Source organism: Panthera pardus, unplaced genomic scaffold, assembly GCF_024362965.1.
Source record: "Panthera pardus isolate Hobbes unplaced genomic scaffold, ASM2436296v1 HiC_scaffold_20, whole genome shotgun sequence".
In the NCBI taxonomy this organism is placed as follows: Eukaryota; Metazoa; Chordata; class Mammalia; order Carnivora; family Felidae; genus Panthera; species Panthera pardus.
The window spans coordinates 6410836-6428132 of NW_026526766.1; the positions used below are offsets into that span (position 1 = coordinate 6410836).

Genomic DNA, 17297 nt, shown 5'->3' on the forward strand with positions numbered 1-17297 from the left:
AAATATCAACAGAATTATATGTATTTCTAAAGCTTTAATATGTCCTCTCTCGCATGCTAATATGTGCTTCAGAATTGTTCGAGAATAGTAGTAAAGATTATTCTGAGCTGTTTCAAGGTTGGTATATTGAGCCAGATACAAGTAAATATAAAATATAACTTGTTAATCTCTTCAAATATAAGTGACATGTGATGTCCTTGCAAAATACAAGGTTAACACTGAAAATCAAGTTGGAAGGAATAAAGTATGATTATTTGGGCTTAATAGTCATGACTGAACACCTTTGTATTAATTTTTCACATGTTCCATTGTTAAAAGATCAAAGTAGAATAATTACTGTGTTTCTATAAAACACTGGCTGGAACCTCAGACAAATTAGGAAACATATTCCCCTTAGCATACATACATATCTGTTTTCCACCATATTAGCATATCCTTATAATACTGACAGTTCTTTACAATACATTTAAAGTATTGCGTAACCCACTTAAGCTCAAGACTGGTATATTTAGGAATTCTAACTTTATTAATTTCTTCAGGATTGCGTAAGTAACAACTTAAATAGCATTATTCCTAAAATGTTTCATCAGAGTCTTTGGGCAGTGGCTACATGGTAGTTTGTCAACTATTCAGCACACTGGAGACAACTAGTGAGCTTAAAAATACTGATGCCTACTTCCCGCACCGGGATACACTAATTCAATTGTTTTAGCACGCAACATAATATTACTGTTTCTTAAAGGACCCCAGGTGATTCTAATGTGTTGAAATACTAGGGAAACTTTGGGCTGGATTAAAGGTCCAGATTGGGAGTGGGAGCCACGGACCATTGGCTAATCTGAAGGATCAGTCATCTTAATGAAGAAAAGATGCTAGATTAAGGGTAATGGGGAAAAGGGGTGCCCTGGGGTAAGTCTTACACAACTGCCCAGGAGTTTGTAAAAATGTACAGATGAGTCAATGGGGTCCCATTCTATCAAGCCAGTTTGTAAGTACCAAAACCCCCCTCCCCTCCCCTCCCTTCCCCTCCACTCCCCTCCCTCCTTTCTTTCTTTCTTTCATTCTTTCATTCTTTCTTTCCTTCTTTCAAAATCATGCTATCCCAAAGAAGGATGGGAAGGATCACATTGAAAATGCATGTCTTTTAATGCTTCTTTATTTTTGAGAGAGAGAGAGAGCAGGGGAGGGGTAGAGAGACAGGGAGATGCAGAATCCAAAGCAGGCTCTAGGCTCTGAGCTGTCAGTGCGGAGCCCAATGCGGGGCTCAAACTCCTGAACCGTGAGATCATGACCTGAGCCAAAGTTGGACGCTTAACAGACTGAGCCACCCAAGCGCCCCAAGACTTTAATTTACCAGTTATTGGGTCAGAGCATCTATGCTCACTAAGACCTATTTTAGGGCAATTGGGTAACTTAGGCAAGGCAACAGTTCCAATGGTTAAAGTGAGACATACCTATTTGTTCTCCATTTCATATGTAGTAACCTCTGAGGATTATAGGGGGTACCATATTAATATGTAGTGGGATCCCCAGGTGTACCAGTAATTTGAGTCCAGTATTATGTCCATTTGGTACCAATCGGTACATTTCAGAAGATGTTAAAATTAACTCAGAACCTGTGCTGTAGAAGTTTAAGAGCCAATAAATATGCTTTTATCTCTTTGCCATTTACATCATTTTAATAAATTTTAGACTTCCAATTGGGTCTAACTGTGGGCCTCAGTTTTTCTTTTTTTTTTTTCCTTCCCCTTCCCCTATAGCCAGGTTCATTTGTTTGTTTGTTCATTCATTCCTTCCTTCTCTTTCTTTCTCCCTCTCCCTTTTTTGGTTGGCTACTAAATATAATCTGGTGTCAGGGGGTGTCCTCTCTACCCCATGCTTATTTATAAATATCTTCCCCCAGAGTCTCAAGTATCATCAGGCTCAGTGGTCACCCCCATGGCAATGTTTGCTTTATAGGGTTTAAAGAAGTTTAAATGAACTCCTTTGCTGTGCCACAGGGATGCCACAGATGTCTTTCCTTGTAACCCTGAGGATCAGGATCTTTGTTGTGACAACAGCATAAGAAGCAGCAGCAGCAGAAGAGGTATTTAAGGATCCTGCTGTGCTGTCTGCTATTGGATATGTGAATCACAAGCCACCTATTGGCTTTCTTTTCTGCATCTCTCTCTCTCTGTACAATTTCTCTCAAAAGTTTTCATCTATTTTCTAAAAAATACAATTTGTTGTCAAGTTAGCTAACATACTGTGTACACAGTGTGCTCTTGGCTTTGGGAGTAGATTCCCATGATTCATCGCTTACATACAACACCCGGTGCTCATCCCCAAAAGTGCCCTCCTTAATGCCTATCACCCATTCTCCCCTCTCCCCTACACCCCTCATCAACCCTCAGTTTGTTCTCAGTATTTAAAATTTTCATATTTCTAACTGCAAAAAGTCATAGCTTTTAGTTTCAGTCTTGATCCAATCACCCATAGTGCAGACCTTCTGAGTGGTTATGGGAAAAGTTCAAAAGACCGGCAGCCGGCCACCCTCTTAGGTAACCATCTTCTCCTCCAGGGAATGTCAGTTAATCTCCCTAGGGTCAAGGTCCACATACAATAAGGTCTTTGGTCTATGGCTCAGATGGAAGCCATCAAGTTCCGTGATTGTCAGATTAGCCCTTTGGCATGCTAGCAATCAGCAACACTAAGCAAAACCCAGGTATGCTGGCTTGGGATTTTGCATTAGGAGGGTGTTGACTTACTTACTCCTCTGGTATTTTGGCAGGAGCTGGTACCAAATGCTGCTTCACCTTTTCTTTTCTCATTAGCACCTGGCCACAGGCCTGCAACTGGGGTGCCATGCTTCATTCTCCCCAGGATGCTGGTCTCCTCCTTTTCCACAAAACTCACAGAAAACCAACTCTGAGCCTGTCCCAGGGGTGCACAGTCACAATATCCACATGGCTGCCCCTAAGCTGTCAGTGATGGTCACCAGGATGCGGTGACCACACTGTTGTAGCTGGACCCTTGGTAAGTGGGCCTCAAGAGATAATTAGTTAAAGTTAGTTTTCTCTGCCTTTACAGGTGGGATGCTCAGAGACCACCTGCCAGACAAACACAGGCCAAACCCAACAACATGTTAAGCTGTGGTATATTGTAAGTTAACAACAATTCTTATCTGGGGGACAAGAGCGTTTTAGGGTTGGAAGAGACGGCAATATTGACAAAGACAAAAAGTGTGTCCAAAACACAAGCATGCGGCAACTGGCGGTTCTGTCTGAGGGGGCCTTTGCCATATCATGATGGAACCAGTCAGTTAGCCAAGAGGAGTTAGTTAAAGCTGACTAGGTGTCCTTGGTCATGAATGGGCCACCTTGTTCATGATCCAAATGTTTTAATTACCCCCTATTCACCCCATTGGTGAGGGAGGAAATTCTGCCCCCAAGTTACAAGGATGGCCACATACAACATTCAACGCCCGACACCGGACAGCTGAGACTGTCGGTTTATTAGTCACATATACTCACGGCTCAGTGTGGGAGGACACAGCAAGCCACACAAGGCGAAATGGGAGCTGCACTCAGAACACAGTGAACAGCCGGGGGCCACATGAGGCAGGCCTTGTAGTAGCAAGAGGGTGAGATAAAACTGTAGTTACTACGAGAGGATGTGATTGGCTTCTTTGAGTGATGCCATGAGCTGGCAGGAAAATGAAACCTACTACTGAGGGATGTGTAAGAACTGGGCCTGGTTCTCTTGAGGAGAGTTGTTTGGCTAGGAAAGCCAGACTCCACTGTGGGAGCAGAGTGTGGTGGGGAACTTGTGGTTAGGCCATTTAAGTCTCTCCGTTTCACCAGGTGTCAAGGCGGCATATGAAGTTGGGTCTTAATTTTTTGCCCCAATATATTAATATTTATGGGGATCAATAAAACTAGCATATTTGGGGACCTATTACTGAGTGTCTACTATATGACAAACATGTATCATCAGTGAACAAACCTAAGGTCCCTGTTCACAAGAAGTATGAAGTATACAAAGAGTGGCATAATTCTTTCTCAACATTCGCTTAGCACATGCATTGTTGTTTGAGTAGAAATAAGAAAATATTGAAGTTATTTATCTCTTCTAATCTCTTAGAAAAATTTAGAGATTTCCCAAAGTTTTGCTGATAAGAGAACTTTCTGAAGATCCTAATTTCCCTTCAGTTTTTGTTTCAGTCTTCTTGATAAAGCAGCATAACCTGAAGTGAAAGCATAAATATCTAGAGTAGTCCAAGGATGTCTATGAGACATAGAGTCAGCACTGATTTCTGATCACTACTCTTGAAAAAATACAAAGGTTTACCTCTCCTTCTTCCACAGATCCCAATGAAATGATGGAAGAAACATACAAAACCAGATCTGATGCACTACTTATTATCACGGGAAATGAGGGGGATGGTTTGCTACTGACACATCGGAGAAAACAATGAGAATTTGCTACAAGATAGAAAACTGGTAGAAAAAGATGAATGGTGAAATATAAAAGAGCAGAATCTCATGTCTTTAAAAAACTGAGTTTCTCTTAGAACCACAGGCTGATCCCAACTGGATGGAGTGCAGGCAGGAGACCATGAGCAAGGGAATTCAAGAAGGGGCTGTAGAACTTCAGAGGTTGTCTGCCACCTGGAACAAAGTTCTGTGACACGGAGATCCAACCCAGAGAACAAGGGCAGCACCCGGGAAATTTACAGCCTTGATAGGACAAAGATGCGGTCCCAGACACAAAAGGCAATTCCACAGAAACTGCCCTGGCCCAAGTCCCTTACCACCTCTTCCACAAAATCCCTGGAGGCAGGTCTCCTGCTCCCAGAATCTACAGTCACTGCTTCTTATTAGATGACTGGCTTTTAAGAGGTACAAAGATAATCTGTGGTAAGCCATCTTGTAAAAGCACTCAAATGATTACTTCAGTCTTTAAAATATCTATCTCAAGTGCTACTAATATGTGCCTAAAACCCTCATGAGAAACTAATGAATGCAATCTTCATTTGTTTCTCATATAAAAATGTACTCTGCTTACACATATACTTATCAATTAGGATTGTGTTCTCTGTGAATAACAGAAGACCCTGCAACAGTGGCTTTAAACGTAAGCCTAGGGAATCACTCGTTTAGATGTGAATGAGGGTAGCAGGCTCTTCCCTTTCTGGTCAGCTATGCTTAGCATGCAAGCCTTCCTCCTTCTGCTGCTGAAACTCATGGTCCCAAGATGGCCGCTGCGCCTCTGGATCTCAATGTCCACTTTAGGACAAGAAAGGAACAAAAAAAGGCTTAGTGTCTGGATCAGAAAAGCAAAGCCTTTGCCAGAAACTTCCACTGCTTGCGTATGACTGTACTGACCAGAACTGTGTCACATGGACCCTGTTACCTACAAGAGACATCTGGAAACCATTTCTACAACTCAACAACCTCAAGAATCGATCTATAGTTCCGCTTACCGCTTTGTACCTACAATTAAAGGCATTCATGAGTATCTATTAACCTTCACCATGCAGATTAATTCCAACTGAAGCTGGCTGCAGGAGAACCAGAGAAAGGGGGCTTTGGAATCCAGAAGACATGGGCAGGAATCCAGCTCCAGCACTTACCAGATGTGTGTATGGCATACATTTGATTTTTCTCTTTTGAAAGGTTTCTTTGGGCTTTCTTGTTTTTTAACAACATGAAAGAAATGCCTTTTAGCCATGCCTACAAAGCCTGTGAATCCCACTGTTGTCTGTTACTCTTCACAGTAGAGTAAGCCCCCATCTGGCATGTGCGCTAGACAAACTTGTACAAGTTACATGACTACTCTCAACTTGCTTCCTCTCCCTGTAAAACGGGAGAACGGCCCTTTCACTGGATAACTGCAAGGACTCTACAAGACGACACAGATAAAGTAAAAATGCCCCTGATGACTGAAAGAAAACCAGCCTCAAAGCAGGCTAGTAAATCCTTTTATCTGTTGTTTTACTGAAGATGAGAGCCAAGGATACAGGTTTTCAGATTACTCTGTGGAACTGCCCCAAGTTTATTAGATACAGGGGACTCTACATGCAAAAGAAGAAAGGGTGTGCGTGCTTGCAAGCAGTTCTCCAAGTCACAAGGACAAAGACAAGTCACAAGGTAGAATTTGTTATGGTTGTAACAATTAAGGTTTTTTGACTTCCACAGAGACATGTGAAAGACCCTTAGGTCATCTTTATACATGTTTCTATCATATCTGATTGTTTAAAAATTTTGCTTGCATGCCTTTGCTTAACTGGTTTTCTGGCTCTTCCTGTATTTAATTGTTCCTTGAGGTCATCTGAGATGGTCACAGGAAGCTGGTATCAGTCACCTACTACATTTTTAATGCACTCCACCCCCTCCAAAGCTACCCTCCCCCCTAGAAATTTACATTTTACACAAGCAATTACTTTGGAGGGCAGCCTTGCAAATGGATTATTTTTTGCAATGATTGTGAACCCACAAAAAAACCTTCAAACCTCAGTTTTGAGAAGCCTCTCCCAAACTGCTTGTTTTAGCAAAAACCCATGTAAAAGCACTACCTCTGACCATCTCATAGCTTTGGTCAGGGCTGGTGTGTGTGTGTGTGTGTGTGTGTGTTTCATTACACAATGCTTAGCATTTGATCAATGCCAAGTGGGTCCTGTTGAAATTAGCAGCAACCTAGAAATGAGAAATATTCTATCCCATAGCTGTATCTGTAACTGATTGTTATTACTTTAACCCAAAGCTACCCTAACTTCCCCCATGTCTCTAGTTTACCTGGTGGAACTGAGGTAATCTGAATACATTATGAACACAAGGAAATAAATTATTGAAAAAAAGAACCTATTTACACTTAAAAGTTACTGTCCATCTAGAAAGATTATTTAATGAGCATATTATCTCAAACTGTTAAATTAGAAGCTCACTAAATACAGTAAACATAAAATACAGTAAAAAAACAGACATGATTTCTGTGCTGTAACCTATATTATCAAAATATTCTTTCTAGAATTGTGGCATTTTTTTGTTTCTGTGTGTGTGTGTGTGTGTGTGTGTGTGTGTGTGTGTTCTCCAGTCTCTAGGGATATAGAAACAATACAATCTGAAATTAAAATATTCAAGTAACTGGTTACAATTAGACTATCTCCCAGAAGAGTCAAGGAAAGTCAGTAGAGAAAGTGCACTGTAAACTTAAGATATCATACAAATTTAAAGTGATGCATTGATAATTTTAATGTTTTTAACCAGGATTTTTAAAAAAGTCATCAGATATCTCTTTTGTTAGTAATTTATCCATTCATTCATTGTATTTTTAATGACTGATATACCAGACACTATTCTAATGAACTTATTTAGATTAGGTTATACAACAAATGGTCATGCTGGAAAACTCTGAACTATGAGAATATAGGTGATTTCAATTTTATTTTTCTTGATATAATTTAGTGTAAGGGCCATGCATAACTTTATGATAAAGAAAAGTTTAAATCTTCACTAACTTTAGCTAAAGTATGTGAAATACTTTAAAGGTAAGAAAAGAAAAATATATACAGCTGCAAAAGATCCAAGAACAGAAAGATGGGCAAGCGGAGGAAAGTTGGGGAGGGTGAACGGAGGGCGGGTGGGGTGGGATAGGGGGTGGGGGTTTGGGAGGAGTGAAAGGGGGAAGTCCAAGGAGGTGGGTGGGGAAAAGGGTGGGGCTTGGACCACTGACTCAGGTCTAAGTGGTCACCCAAGGGTTATAAAAGCTTGGTTGAACCTGGCCAGGAAAGCAGCCCCAAAGTCCAGCATTGGAACACAGGCAGAGACCGGTAGGCGTCAGCGGCTGCAGGCTCTAGCGGAAAGCAAACGCCCAGGGCAGCAGCTTTCTGGTCCAAGATGCTGCGCCTGTTCTTATCCCACCTGCTGGGAGTCTGGCTGCTACTGAGCCTACGTGCCAGAGAGATCCCAGCCCAGCAGGAGGAAGTGTTAAAGGCATGCGGCCGGGAGTTTGTCCGACTACAAATCCGGATCTGCGGCTCATCGTCCTTGGGAAGAAAGAGTCAGCAACACCGGGAACCTCGGCAGGCACCCGCCGCACTCCCAGGTGAGCGCTCCGGCCCCCGCCGCTCCCCACTTCCCATTGGCTGTGTTCGGAGGCGCACCCGCGCTGGGCGGCTCCAGACCGCGCTGGCTTCCCGCGCTTAGCCCTGACTCCGAGGTTGCTGATGCCTAAAAGTTTGGAATTTTCTCTTGCAATGTGCTTTTCTAGTGAGGTCGCACCCGGGATCTCACCAGAGGAAGTGAAAGCATCGGGCACAGCAGAGGCCTTTCCTGAGAGGCACTTGGTGCCCTTCAACTCCTGGCAGTCAGGATGATCGGGATGGGGACGAGGGGGAGCCACAGAGGTGGTTCTGTCGCCCAAAGACCCGCTGGAGGTGGGGGCGCACCTGGGTTGGACACCACAGTCAAGTCCGCAGGGCACAGAGCAGACGGTCGTGTGCGCTGGTTTGAGTGCCAAAGTGCATGGGACCGAACTCGGAGACCACTGCTAGGATCCTGGAGTGGTAAATATGAAGGGTTTTCTTAACAACTCTCCTCCTTTGCAAAAAATCTGGACTGTGGCCCACACCATCGAGAATCTCTTTTAATTTTATTTTTATTTGTAAATTTCATTGAAGGGGAGAGCCTAGCCTCCCACCCTCTTTGCAATGGGCCTTGAAGTTCATTTGCGAGAGAAGGGATTGAAGAGAAAGAAAAAGGCCTGATCCCCTACAGGAGAAAACCTGACCCCTCAGAATTGAGTACAGCTCAAATCTGGAATGGTTTAAAAAAAAAAAAAAAAAAAAACAACTTTGTTAGTAATACTATTTAGAGAGATAAAATGGAACCTAAGTTTAAGTAGCAATACAAACTTTCACATCTAATCAGTGTAATGGGTTATATTAAATTCAGAAAAGGCAAGCTCAATTATGAATAGTGTTTTATGTTTAAAACATGTATGCAATTTATGATAAATCACAACTATATTTTATAGGCTACATAATATATCCTATATTTAAGTGACCTTCACGTAAAATCATTGTGCACACTAAGCACGTTTACTTCTCTTTTATGGGATTTAAAGTACGATTATAAAGCTATTTACTTTATTTTTCTATACTGTTGGTCAGAGACTGATTTATTTAATGCAAGTTTTTACCTAATGCTTATATTCTACACTACAGAGTTTAGAAATTTACTCATTCAAAGTCGGCAAGACCAGACTGCATTGTGTTTCCTTTGTTAATTCACTTTTTCTCAGTAAATAATATGCTCATATTAAAGACTGAAACATACACATAAATACAATAAAAAAATAAAAAACACAGATACTAAAGACTCTGAAAAAATACGTGAATTTAATGAGAAAATGAAAACATCTACATTAAATGAGAAACTGACAGGCACTGTTAATGAGAAACGTATGGGCACCTGCCTGGCTCAGTGGGTAGAGCATGTGACTCTTATCTTGGAGTTGTATGTTTGAGACCCACCTTGGTGAATTTAAAAAATTTTTATAGTATTTTATGTCACAAATCTACTATATATATTTAACCATTCTTAGTGGACATTTAGGTTGTTTCCAAATTGTTACTTAAACACGATTTTCTGAGCACATTTAAATATAGCTATTTGGCCAAATTTCTGTTTCTGTAGCAGAGTATTGCGATTTTAAAGTTTTTTAAAAGGACTGTCTTCATTGCTACCCAGTACATAATTTAACTGGAAATAAACTAACAAAATATTGCCTGCAAGTGAAGATCAAGAAAAATGCTTAAATTACTAGGTAAGAATCATTTTGGAAGTACATATCAATCAAAATAACTTGTGATTCATGAGCTTATAAAACCTCTATTGTTAGTTTTTGTTTTGTATTATTGTTAGCTAGCCATTTTTTTTTTACCAGAGTGTATGCAGAAATAACACTCATTGCACCCCTTTAAAAAATAAGAGATATTTTTAACTAAAAGAGGTCTATGTTAGTAATTTTAGTTCAAAACACAGTAATTAAGAGGGCCCCTGGGTGGCTCAGTTGGTTAGGCATCTGACTTTGGCTCAGGTCATGATCTTGCTGTTTGTGAGTTCGAACCCCATATCAGGCTCTGTGCTGACAGTTCAGAGCCTGGAGCCTGCTTCAGATTCCGTGTCCCCCTCTCTCTCTGTCCCTCTCCTGCTTGTGCTCTGTCTCTCTCTCTCTCTCAAAAATAAATAAACAGTAAAAAAAGAGAGAGAGAGATGTTTATATGAATTCAGGTTGATTAGAATATTATCTTTTATTTACACTTGAGAAGGTAAAGCTGTTGATTGGAAAATGTTTCAAAATAAGTTTAAAAAATAATTTTAATAAATGAGTGCAATCAGGCAAAAGTAGACAAGTGGAACTACATCATACTAAAAAGCTTCTTCAGAGCAAAGGAAATAATCAGAGTAAAAAGGTAGTTTATGGATTAGGAGAAAGTATTTGCAAATCATATATCTGGAAGGGTTTAATTTCCGACATATATAAGGAACTCCTACAGCTCAATAGCAAAAAAGGTAATAATCCAATTACAAAATGGACTGAAGACATGAACAGACATTTTTGGCACAGGAGACATACAAGGGCCAACAGTTATAAGAAAAAAGCTCTATATCACTATCATCAGGGAGATGGAGATCAAAACAACAATGGTATCACTTCACAGCTGTCAGGATAGCTATTATCAAAAAAAAAGACAAGAATTGTTGAGGATGTGGAAATACTAGTACCTTTGTATACTGCTGGTGGGAAAGCAAAGCAAAATGGTGCAAGCACTGTGGGAAACACTGGGGAGATGCCTCAAAAAACAACAACACAAAAGAATTCCCATATGATCCAGCAACTCCACTTCGGCATATTCATCTAAAACAAATGAAATCCAAATTTTGAAGAGATGTTACCACTCCCACATGCATTGCTCACAATAGTCAAGATGTGAAAAAGAATGCCCAAAAACACAGCCTATGAATAAACACAGCAGAAACTACAATTGTTTTGCCTAATTCATTAACTGGCATTAAGTATATGGAAAGTTACTAAAGTTACTATTAGTTTTTCTCTGCATTCAATAAGGCCCCAACTAGAGAAGGTTTAAGTTTGAGCAAGGACAGTTTTATGGGGAGATTGAATTAAACTTGGGGTATCTTACTGAAGGAAAATGCAAAAACTTCTGACTACCAAAGAAATGGTACAAATTCTCATCTGTCAGGTTTAGAACATGAATGAGAACGAGCATCAGAAGGAAAGATAAAATACTAGAGTTTGTTTTCTTTCACTTGAAAACTCCCAACTATTGAAGTTTGTTACTGGCTGAAAGGAGAGCATGGAGACCCTTGCTAAAGAACTCACAGGAAAGGGGCCAGCCCCAGAGCATTCATGCCTGCCTGGGTGAGGGGGTGTGATTTCCTCTGATCAATAGTCATCAATGGTTACCCAGAAATCTACAGTCCATTGTTTAGATTTATATATCTTGGCTTCATTGTTTCCACTGTTTCAAGAGCCACACTTTATTAGTAAGCTGAAAAGGACAGTTGGCTGTCCATGAAGAACAGCAAGAACTGATACAGGTTTATACTATAATTTAAACTTCATCTGTGTTTCTAATGTTTCTGGTGCTAAAACTCTCAAAGTTGTGTACATGGAATACGTAAGGTTAGGAGAGAGTCTACATGACCGAGAGTTTTTTGAGAGCAGGAAATATGTTTCCTTTTTATTATATCTCTTACCTGGCAGTGCCAGAGACATGGAAACAGTCAATGCAGGTTCAACTGATCTAAGAAGAAAGATACCAGGGGCTCCCGGGTGGCTCAGTCGGTTAAGTGTCCGACTTCGGCTCAGGTCATGATCTCACAGTTCATGAGTTTGAGCCCCGTGTCGGGCTCTGTGCTGACCACTCGGAGCCTGGAGCCTGCTTCGGATTCTGTGTCTCCCTCTCTCTCTGCCCCTCCTCCACTCGCTCGCTCGCGTGCTCTCTCTCAAAAATAAATAAACATTTTTTAAAAATAAAAATTAAAAAAAAGGAAGACATCAGCTAGTTCCTGCAGGTTCCCAGTCCAAGTTCCAACCTTCTTATTTGCCCATCCTGGGATGTGTTTAAGAACAGACTCCCTTAACATGCAGAACTTGCGTGATCCACAACACTGGAACAAAAGTCATACAAAGTACATTAGTTAGTACACGCAGCACAACAGATACCAATCTCTTCTTAAAGTCACTGGTATTTTGGTCACTGTTCTTTTAGCCCATTTCTCTAGTAAATGTAAAAAATACTACTGATTTGGAGTAAATACTCTGGAGAAAAGAAATTGTTAAATAGATGTATGAGGGATGTCAGAGACCAATATCTCCTTTTAGATCAGAGGAGCTGAAAATTCTGCCTTTTTAACTTTATCCTGAGGCAGTAATCTGCCACCATGGAAGGTTTGAGAGGATTAAGTTAGAATTAAGTCAGAAGTTAGTAACAGAAAAAAATTAGTCAGGTAAGAAAAATTAATCTGGAGTCAAACTGAGTGTTTTCTTCGATGACCAAGATGACTTCAGAAATGTCAGAAGGAGTCAAAGACTATGATGAAAGCATTAAGGGGACATGAAGAAAGACAGACACGAGGTCTGTGGAGTAAAGCAGAATCTTAGTAATGCTGTAGTAATTTAAGCTGCCCAACTATAATCCGCTAAATTGTTTAATCAGGATACTTAACTCTGTTTTGATGTTTAATTCTATTAAGACAATACGTTCTTTCATGTCTCTGCAAAATTTTTTTTTTCTGATGTTCCTTGAGTATTTTTCTCTACCCCCTCCTTTTTTTTTTTTTAATTTAGAAATCGTGTCCTCCTCCATCACAAGTGGTGCAGAAGCCTTGAATGGGATGTTGGAATACGTTCCTGATTTGCCACAAGAGCTGAAGGCAACACTGTCTGAGAGGGAGCCATCATTCAGAGAACTACAACCTTCATTGAAGGATTCTAATCTTAACTTGGAAGAAGTGGAGAAAAGTATTCTTGGTAGACAAAATGAAGCTGAAGACCAAAGTCTTTCACAATTAGGAAGATCAAGGTTAGATGCACATTCTCGAATAAAGAGATCAAACTATATAAGATACAGTGACAGGTGTTGTAACGTAGGTTGTACCAGGAAAGAGCTTACTGATTTATGCTGAGATGAAAGTATTGTGTATTTCATCCAGTGTTCACATGTATTCCTGACACATTCACTGATGGTTCTGTCACCCCACTGATTATTAAAATATGAGAAATCATTATTTTGTGTTTGGGTTTTTCATTTGGTGTGTAACAAAATATTCCTTGAATTGTTATAGTTTGTGTTAATAATAACTTTTTATTCCAAAAAATATTTTTGCCTTTTAAATTAATGGTAATTAAATTGGGTTATTGCCTTTTTAATACTGTTAACTTAAAATGACATAATCTTTATCATTTTAAACACATATAATAACTTAAAAAAATTTTAATAGATAACTTAGCAAAAACTTATGCTTTGCATTAGTGAATAAGGATAAGCCTATTTTTAAAATTTGTATTTGATAAATTATAATCTGTCACCCACTCTTTCTCCTCTAGACCTAATGTCCAAATGTTATTTCACTACTTAATATTAAACAAATTATTTTAATAGCAAAAGAAATAAAAATAAAAAATAACTTATACAGTGCCTAACACCAGGTACACAAAAAGGACCAAAATGTTTTTAGTGATTTTAAACTCAAATCAGATATACAGAGTCACAAAACTTGGACTTTTCTTATAGGTTTTAAAAGATGTTTGTGTCTTCTTGAACTATTAATTGCAAACAATCAGATTGGATACTAAATCCATTTAATTTAGTTGGATTTTTCAAACTAGGGTTCTTCTAATGTTACCATCTAAGACATTAAAAGTAAATTATTTTTTAAGAAGAAAAATGAACAGATATATAGAAGAGAGTGAACAACTGAGTGTCATATATTACAGCAGAACTGTTTAACAAGGGAACAAGCTTTCTGTTCACTGAGAATTTACAAGCCATTTCTATAACAAAATAACTGTGAAATGATATGAAAACTTGTTAGAATAGTAAGTTAACAAATATCTTAGTATTTAGCCAGTTCCTTTGACTTACACACACATACAGTTTTAGGTAGCATTTATAGAAAAGTACACTTAAATAGCAAGTTAATCTCTATCAAATATCTGTAAACAGAATTTAAAAATTTCTCCCAAATTTTAAATCTCCATAATGGTTCACCATAATGAGGCCTTTAAGGTTTATTAAGTCCTAACCAAGGCCACCTTGTAAAACTTCATAAACAGCTGCAGAACCTCAGAGGCTATAAGCCATCTTGGACAAAGCCAGGAAGAATGCTATCTGAAATGGGAAGTCCTTCAAAGGAGAATAACGGCAGTACCCAGGAAACTTACAGCCCCAACACATGAAGAGGCATTCTTAGATACAGAAGGTATCTCCCAAGACCCTGTCCTGGCCTGCATCCCTGATATGTACCTCCATAAAAGCCCTCAAGGCAGGGTTCCTGGTCTCAGAATCTGCATTCACTACCTCTGATGATACGACCACACTTTAAGTGGTACAGTCTACAGTGAACCAGCTACTATATACATTCAAATAATCAGTTAACAGCTTCAAGATATCTAATTCTCATGTTACCAAAGTTCTCCTAAAACCCTCATGCAAAACTAATGGTTGTATGCTTAATTTATTTCTCACATGAAAGTTTTTTCATAGTATTCTCTAATAATTGTATTTCTATGGTGTTGGTTGTGATCTCTCCTTTTTCATTCATGATTTTATCTATTTGGGTCTTCTCTCTTTTCCTTTTGAGAAGTCTGGGTAGGGGTTTGTCAATTTTTTTTTATTCTTTCAAAAAAACAGCTCTTAAACTTATTGATCTGTTTTTTTGGATTCTGTATCATTTTTTTCCACGCTAATCTTTATTATTTCCCTTCTTCTGCTGGCTTTGGGCTTTATTTGTTGCTCCTTTTTTTTTTTTTTTTTTAACGTTTATTTATTTTTGGGACAGAGAGAGACAGAGCATGAACGGGGGAGGGGCAGAGAGAGAGGGAGACACAGAATCTGAAGCAGGCTCCAGGCTCTGAGCCATCAGCCCAGAGCCCGACGCGGGGCTCGAACTCACGAACCGCGAGATCATGACCTGAGCCGAAGTCGGACGCTCAACCGACTGAGCCACCCAGGCGCCTCTTGTTGCTCATTTTCTATCTCCTTTAGGTTAGATTGTGTATTTGGGACCTTTCTTGCTTCTTGAGACAGGCCTGAAATGCAATGCATTTTCCTCTTAGGACTGCCAGCGCTGCATCCCAAAGTGTTTGGACTGTCCTGTTTGCATTTTCATTTGCTTCCAGGTATTTTTTTTTATTTTTCTTCAATTTCTTGGTTAACCCATTCATTCTTTAGTAGGATGTTCTTTAACCTACATGTATTTGGGGGCATTCCAAATTTTTTCTTGTGGTTAATTTCAAGTTTCATCGCATTGTGATCTGAAAATATGCATGGTATGATCTCAATACTTTCATACTTATCAAGGGCTGTTTTGTGACCCAGTGTGTGATCTATTTTAGAGAATGTTCCATGTGCACTCAAGAAGAATGTGTATTCTGCTGCGTTAGGGTGAAATGTTCTGAATATATCTGTTAAGTCCATGTGGTACAATGTGTCATTCAGAGCCATTGTTTCCTTATTGATTTTCTGCTTAGACGATCTGTCCATTGTTATAAGTGGAGTATTAAAGTCTCCTACGATTACTGTCTTATTATCAGTAAGTTTTCCTTATATTTGTGATTAACTGATTTATATATCTGGGTTCTTCCACATTGGGGGCATAAACATTTATAATTGTTAGCTCTTCTTCATGGATAGACCCTTTAATTACATAATGCCCTTCCTTATCTCTTGTTACAGTCTTTGTTTTAAAGACTAGTTTGTCTGATATAAATATGGCTACTCCGGCTTTCTCTTGACATCCATTAGCATGATAGATGCTTCTCAGTCCTCTCACTTTCAATCTGCAGGTGTCTTCAGGTCTAAAATGAGTCTTTTGTAGGCAGCATATAAATGGATCTTGGTTTTGTTTTTGTTTTTGTTTTTGATCCATTCTGATACCCTATGTATTTTGATTGGGGCATTTAGTCAATTTACATTCAGAGTGATTACTCAAAGATATGGATTTAATGCCATTGTGTTATCTGTAGGTTTCATGTTCTTTGTGATGTTCTCTGGTCCTTTGTAGTCTTTAGTGCTTTCCACTCACAGAGTCCCCCTTAGGATCTCTTGCAGGGCTGGTTGAGTGGTCACAAACTTCTTTAGTTTTTGTTTGTCTGGGAAAGTCTTTATCTCTCCTTCTATTCTGAATGAGAGTCTTGCTGGATAAAGGATTCTTGGATGCATATTTTTCCTATTCAACACATTGAATATTTCCTGACACTCCCTTGTGGCCTGCCAAGTTTCAGTGGACAGGTCTGCTACTAACCTTATGTGTCTACCATTGTAGGTTAAGGACCTTTTTCCCCTACCTGCTTTCAGAATTCTCTCTTTATCTTTGTATTTTCTCAGTTTCAGTTGCGGTGTTGACCGGTCTTTGTTGATTTTAAAGGGAGTTCTCTGTGCCTCTTGGACTTGGATACCTACTTCCTTCCCCAGATTAGGGAAGCTCTCAACTATAATTTGTTCAAATAAACCTTCTTTCCCTTTCACTCTTCTTCTTCTCCTATGATATGGGTATTTTTTTGTTTCATGGAATCACTTAGTTCTCTAATTCTCCCTTCATTATCTAGTAAATTCCTTTTCCTCTATTTTTCAGCTTCATTATTTTCCATAATTTTATCTTCCATTTCACCTATTCTCTCCTATGCTTCTTCCATCCTCATTGTCACTGTATCTAGTTTATTTTGCATCTCAGTTATAGCATTTTTATATTAGTTCTAGTTCTAGGTCTTTGATCTTTGCAGCAAGAGCTTCTCTGGTGTCTTCTATGCTTTTTTCAAGCCCAGCTATTAGTTTTATGTTATTCTAAATTCTTGTTTAGATATATTATTTATATCTGTTTTGAACAATTCTCTGGCTGTGATTTTTTCCTGAACTTTCTTTTGTGGAGAATTCCTCCATTTTGTCATTTTGGCTAGGTTTCTGTCTTTGTGTGTTTTAAAACCTGTTATGCCACCCACACTTGAGAGTGTGACACATATTAATATATATATTAAATATATAAGTTAATATATTAAAAAGGGGTCAT

General features: G+C 39.2%; 1 protein-coding gene and 1 long non-coding RNA gene across 2 annotated transcripts in view; one reads left to right on the top strand and one right to left on the bottom strand.

Moving 5' to 3' along the window:
• The window catches only part of LOC128778546 (uncharacterized), a 77056-nt gene extending 64879 nt beyond the window's left edge, over nt 1–12177 (bottom strand). The window contains exon 1 of the long non-coding RNA XR_008424114.1: nt 11766–12177. This is a non-coding gene — a long non-coding RNA (uncharacterized LOC128778546). The remainder of the gene's footprint in view (nt 1–11765) is intronic.
• Nucleotides 7748–13295, top strand: LOC109261743 (prorelaxin). The gene is made up of 2 exons (XM_053907752.1): nt 7748–8085; nt 12859–13295. Exons 1-2 carry the CDS (start codon nt 7878–7880, stop codon nt 13194–13196), a joined length of 546 nt encoding a protein of 181 aa, XP_053763727.1. The 5' UTR covers nt 7748–7877; the 3' UTR covers nt 13197–13295.
• Nucleotides 13296–17297: the final 4002 nt, after the last annotated feature.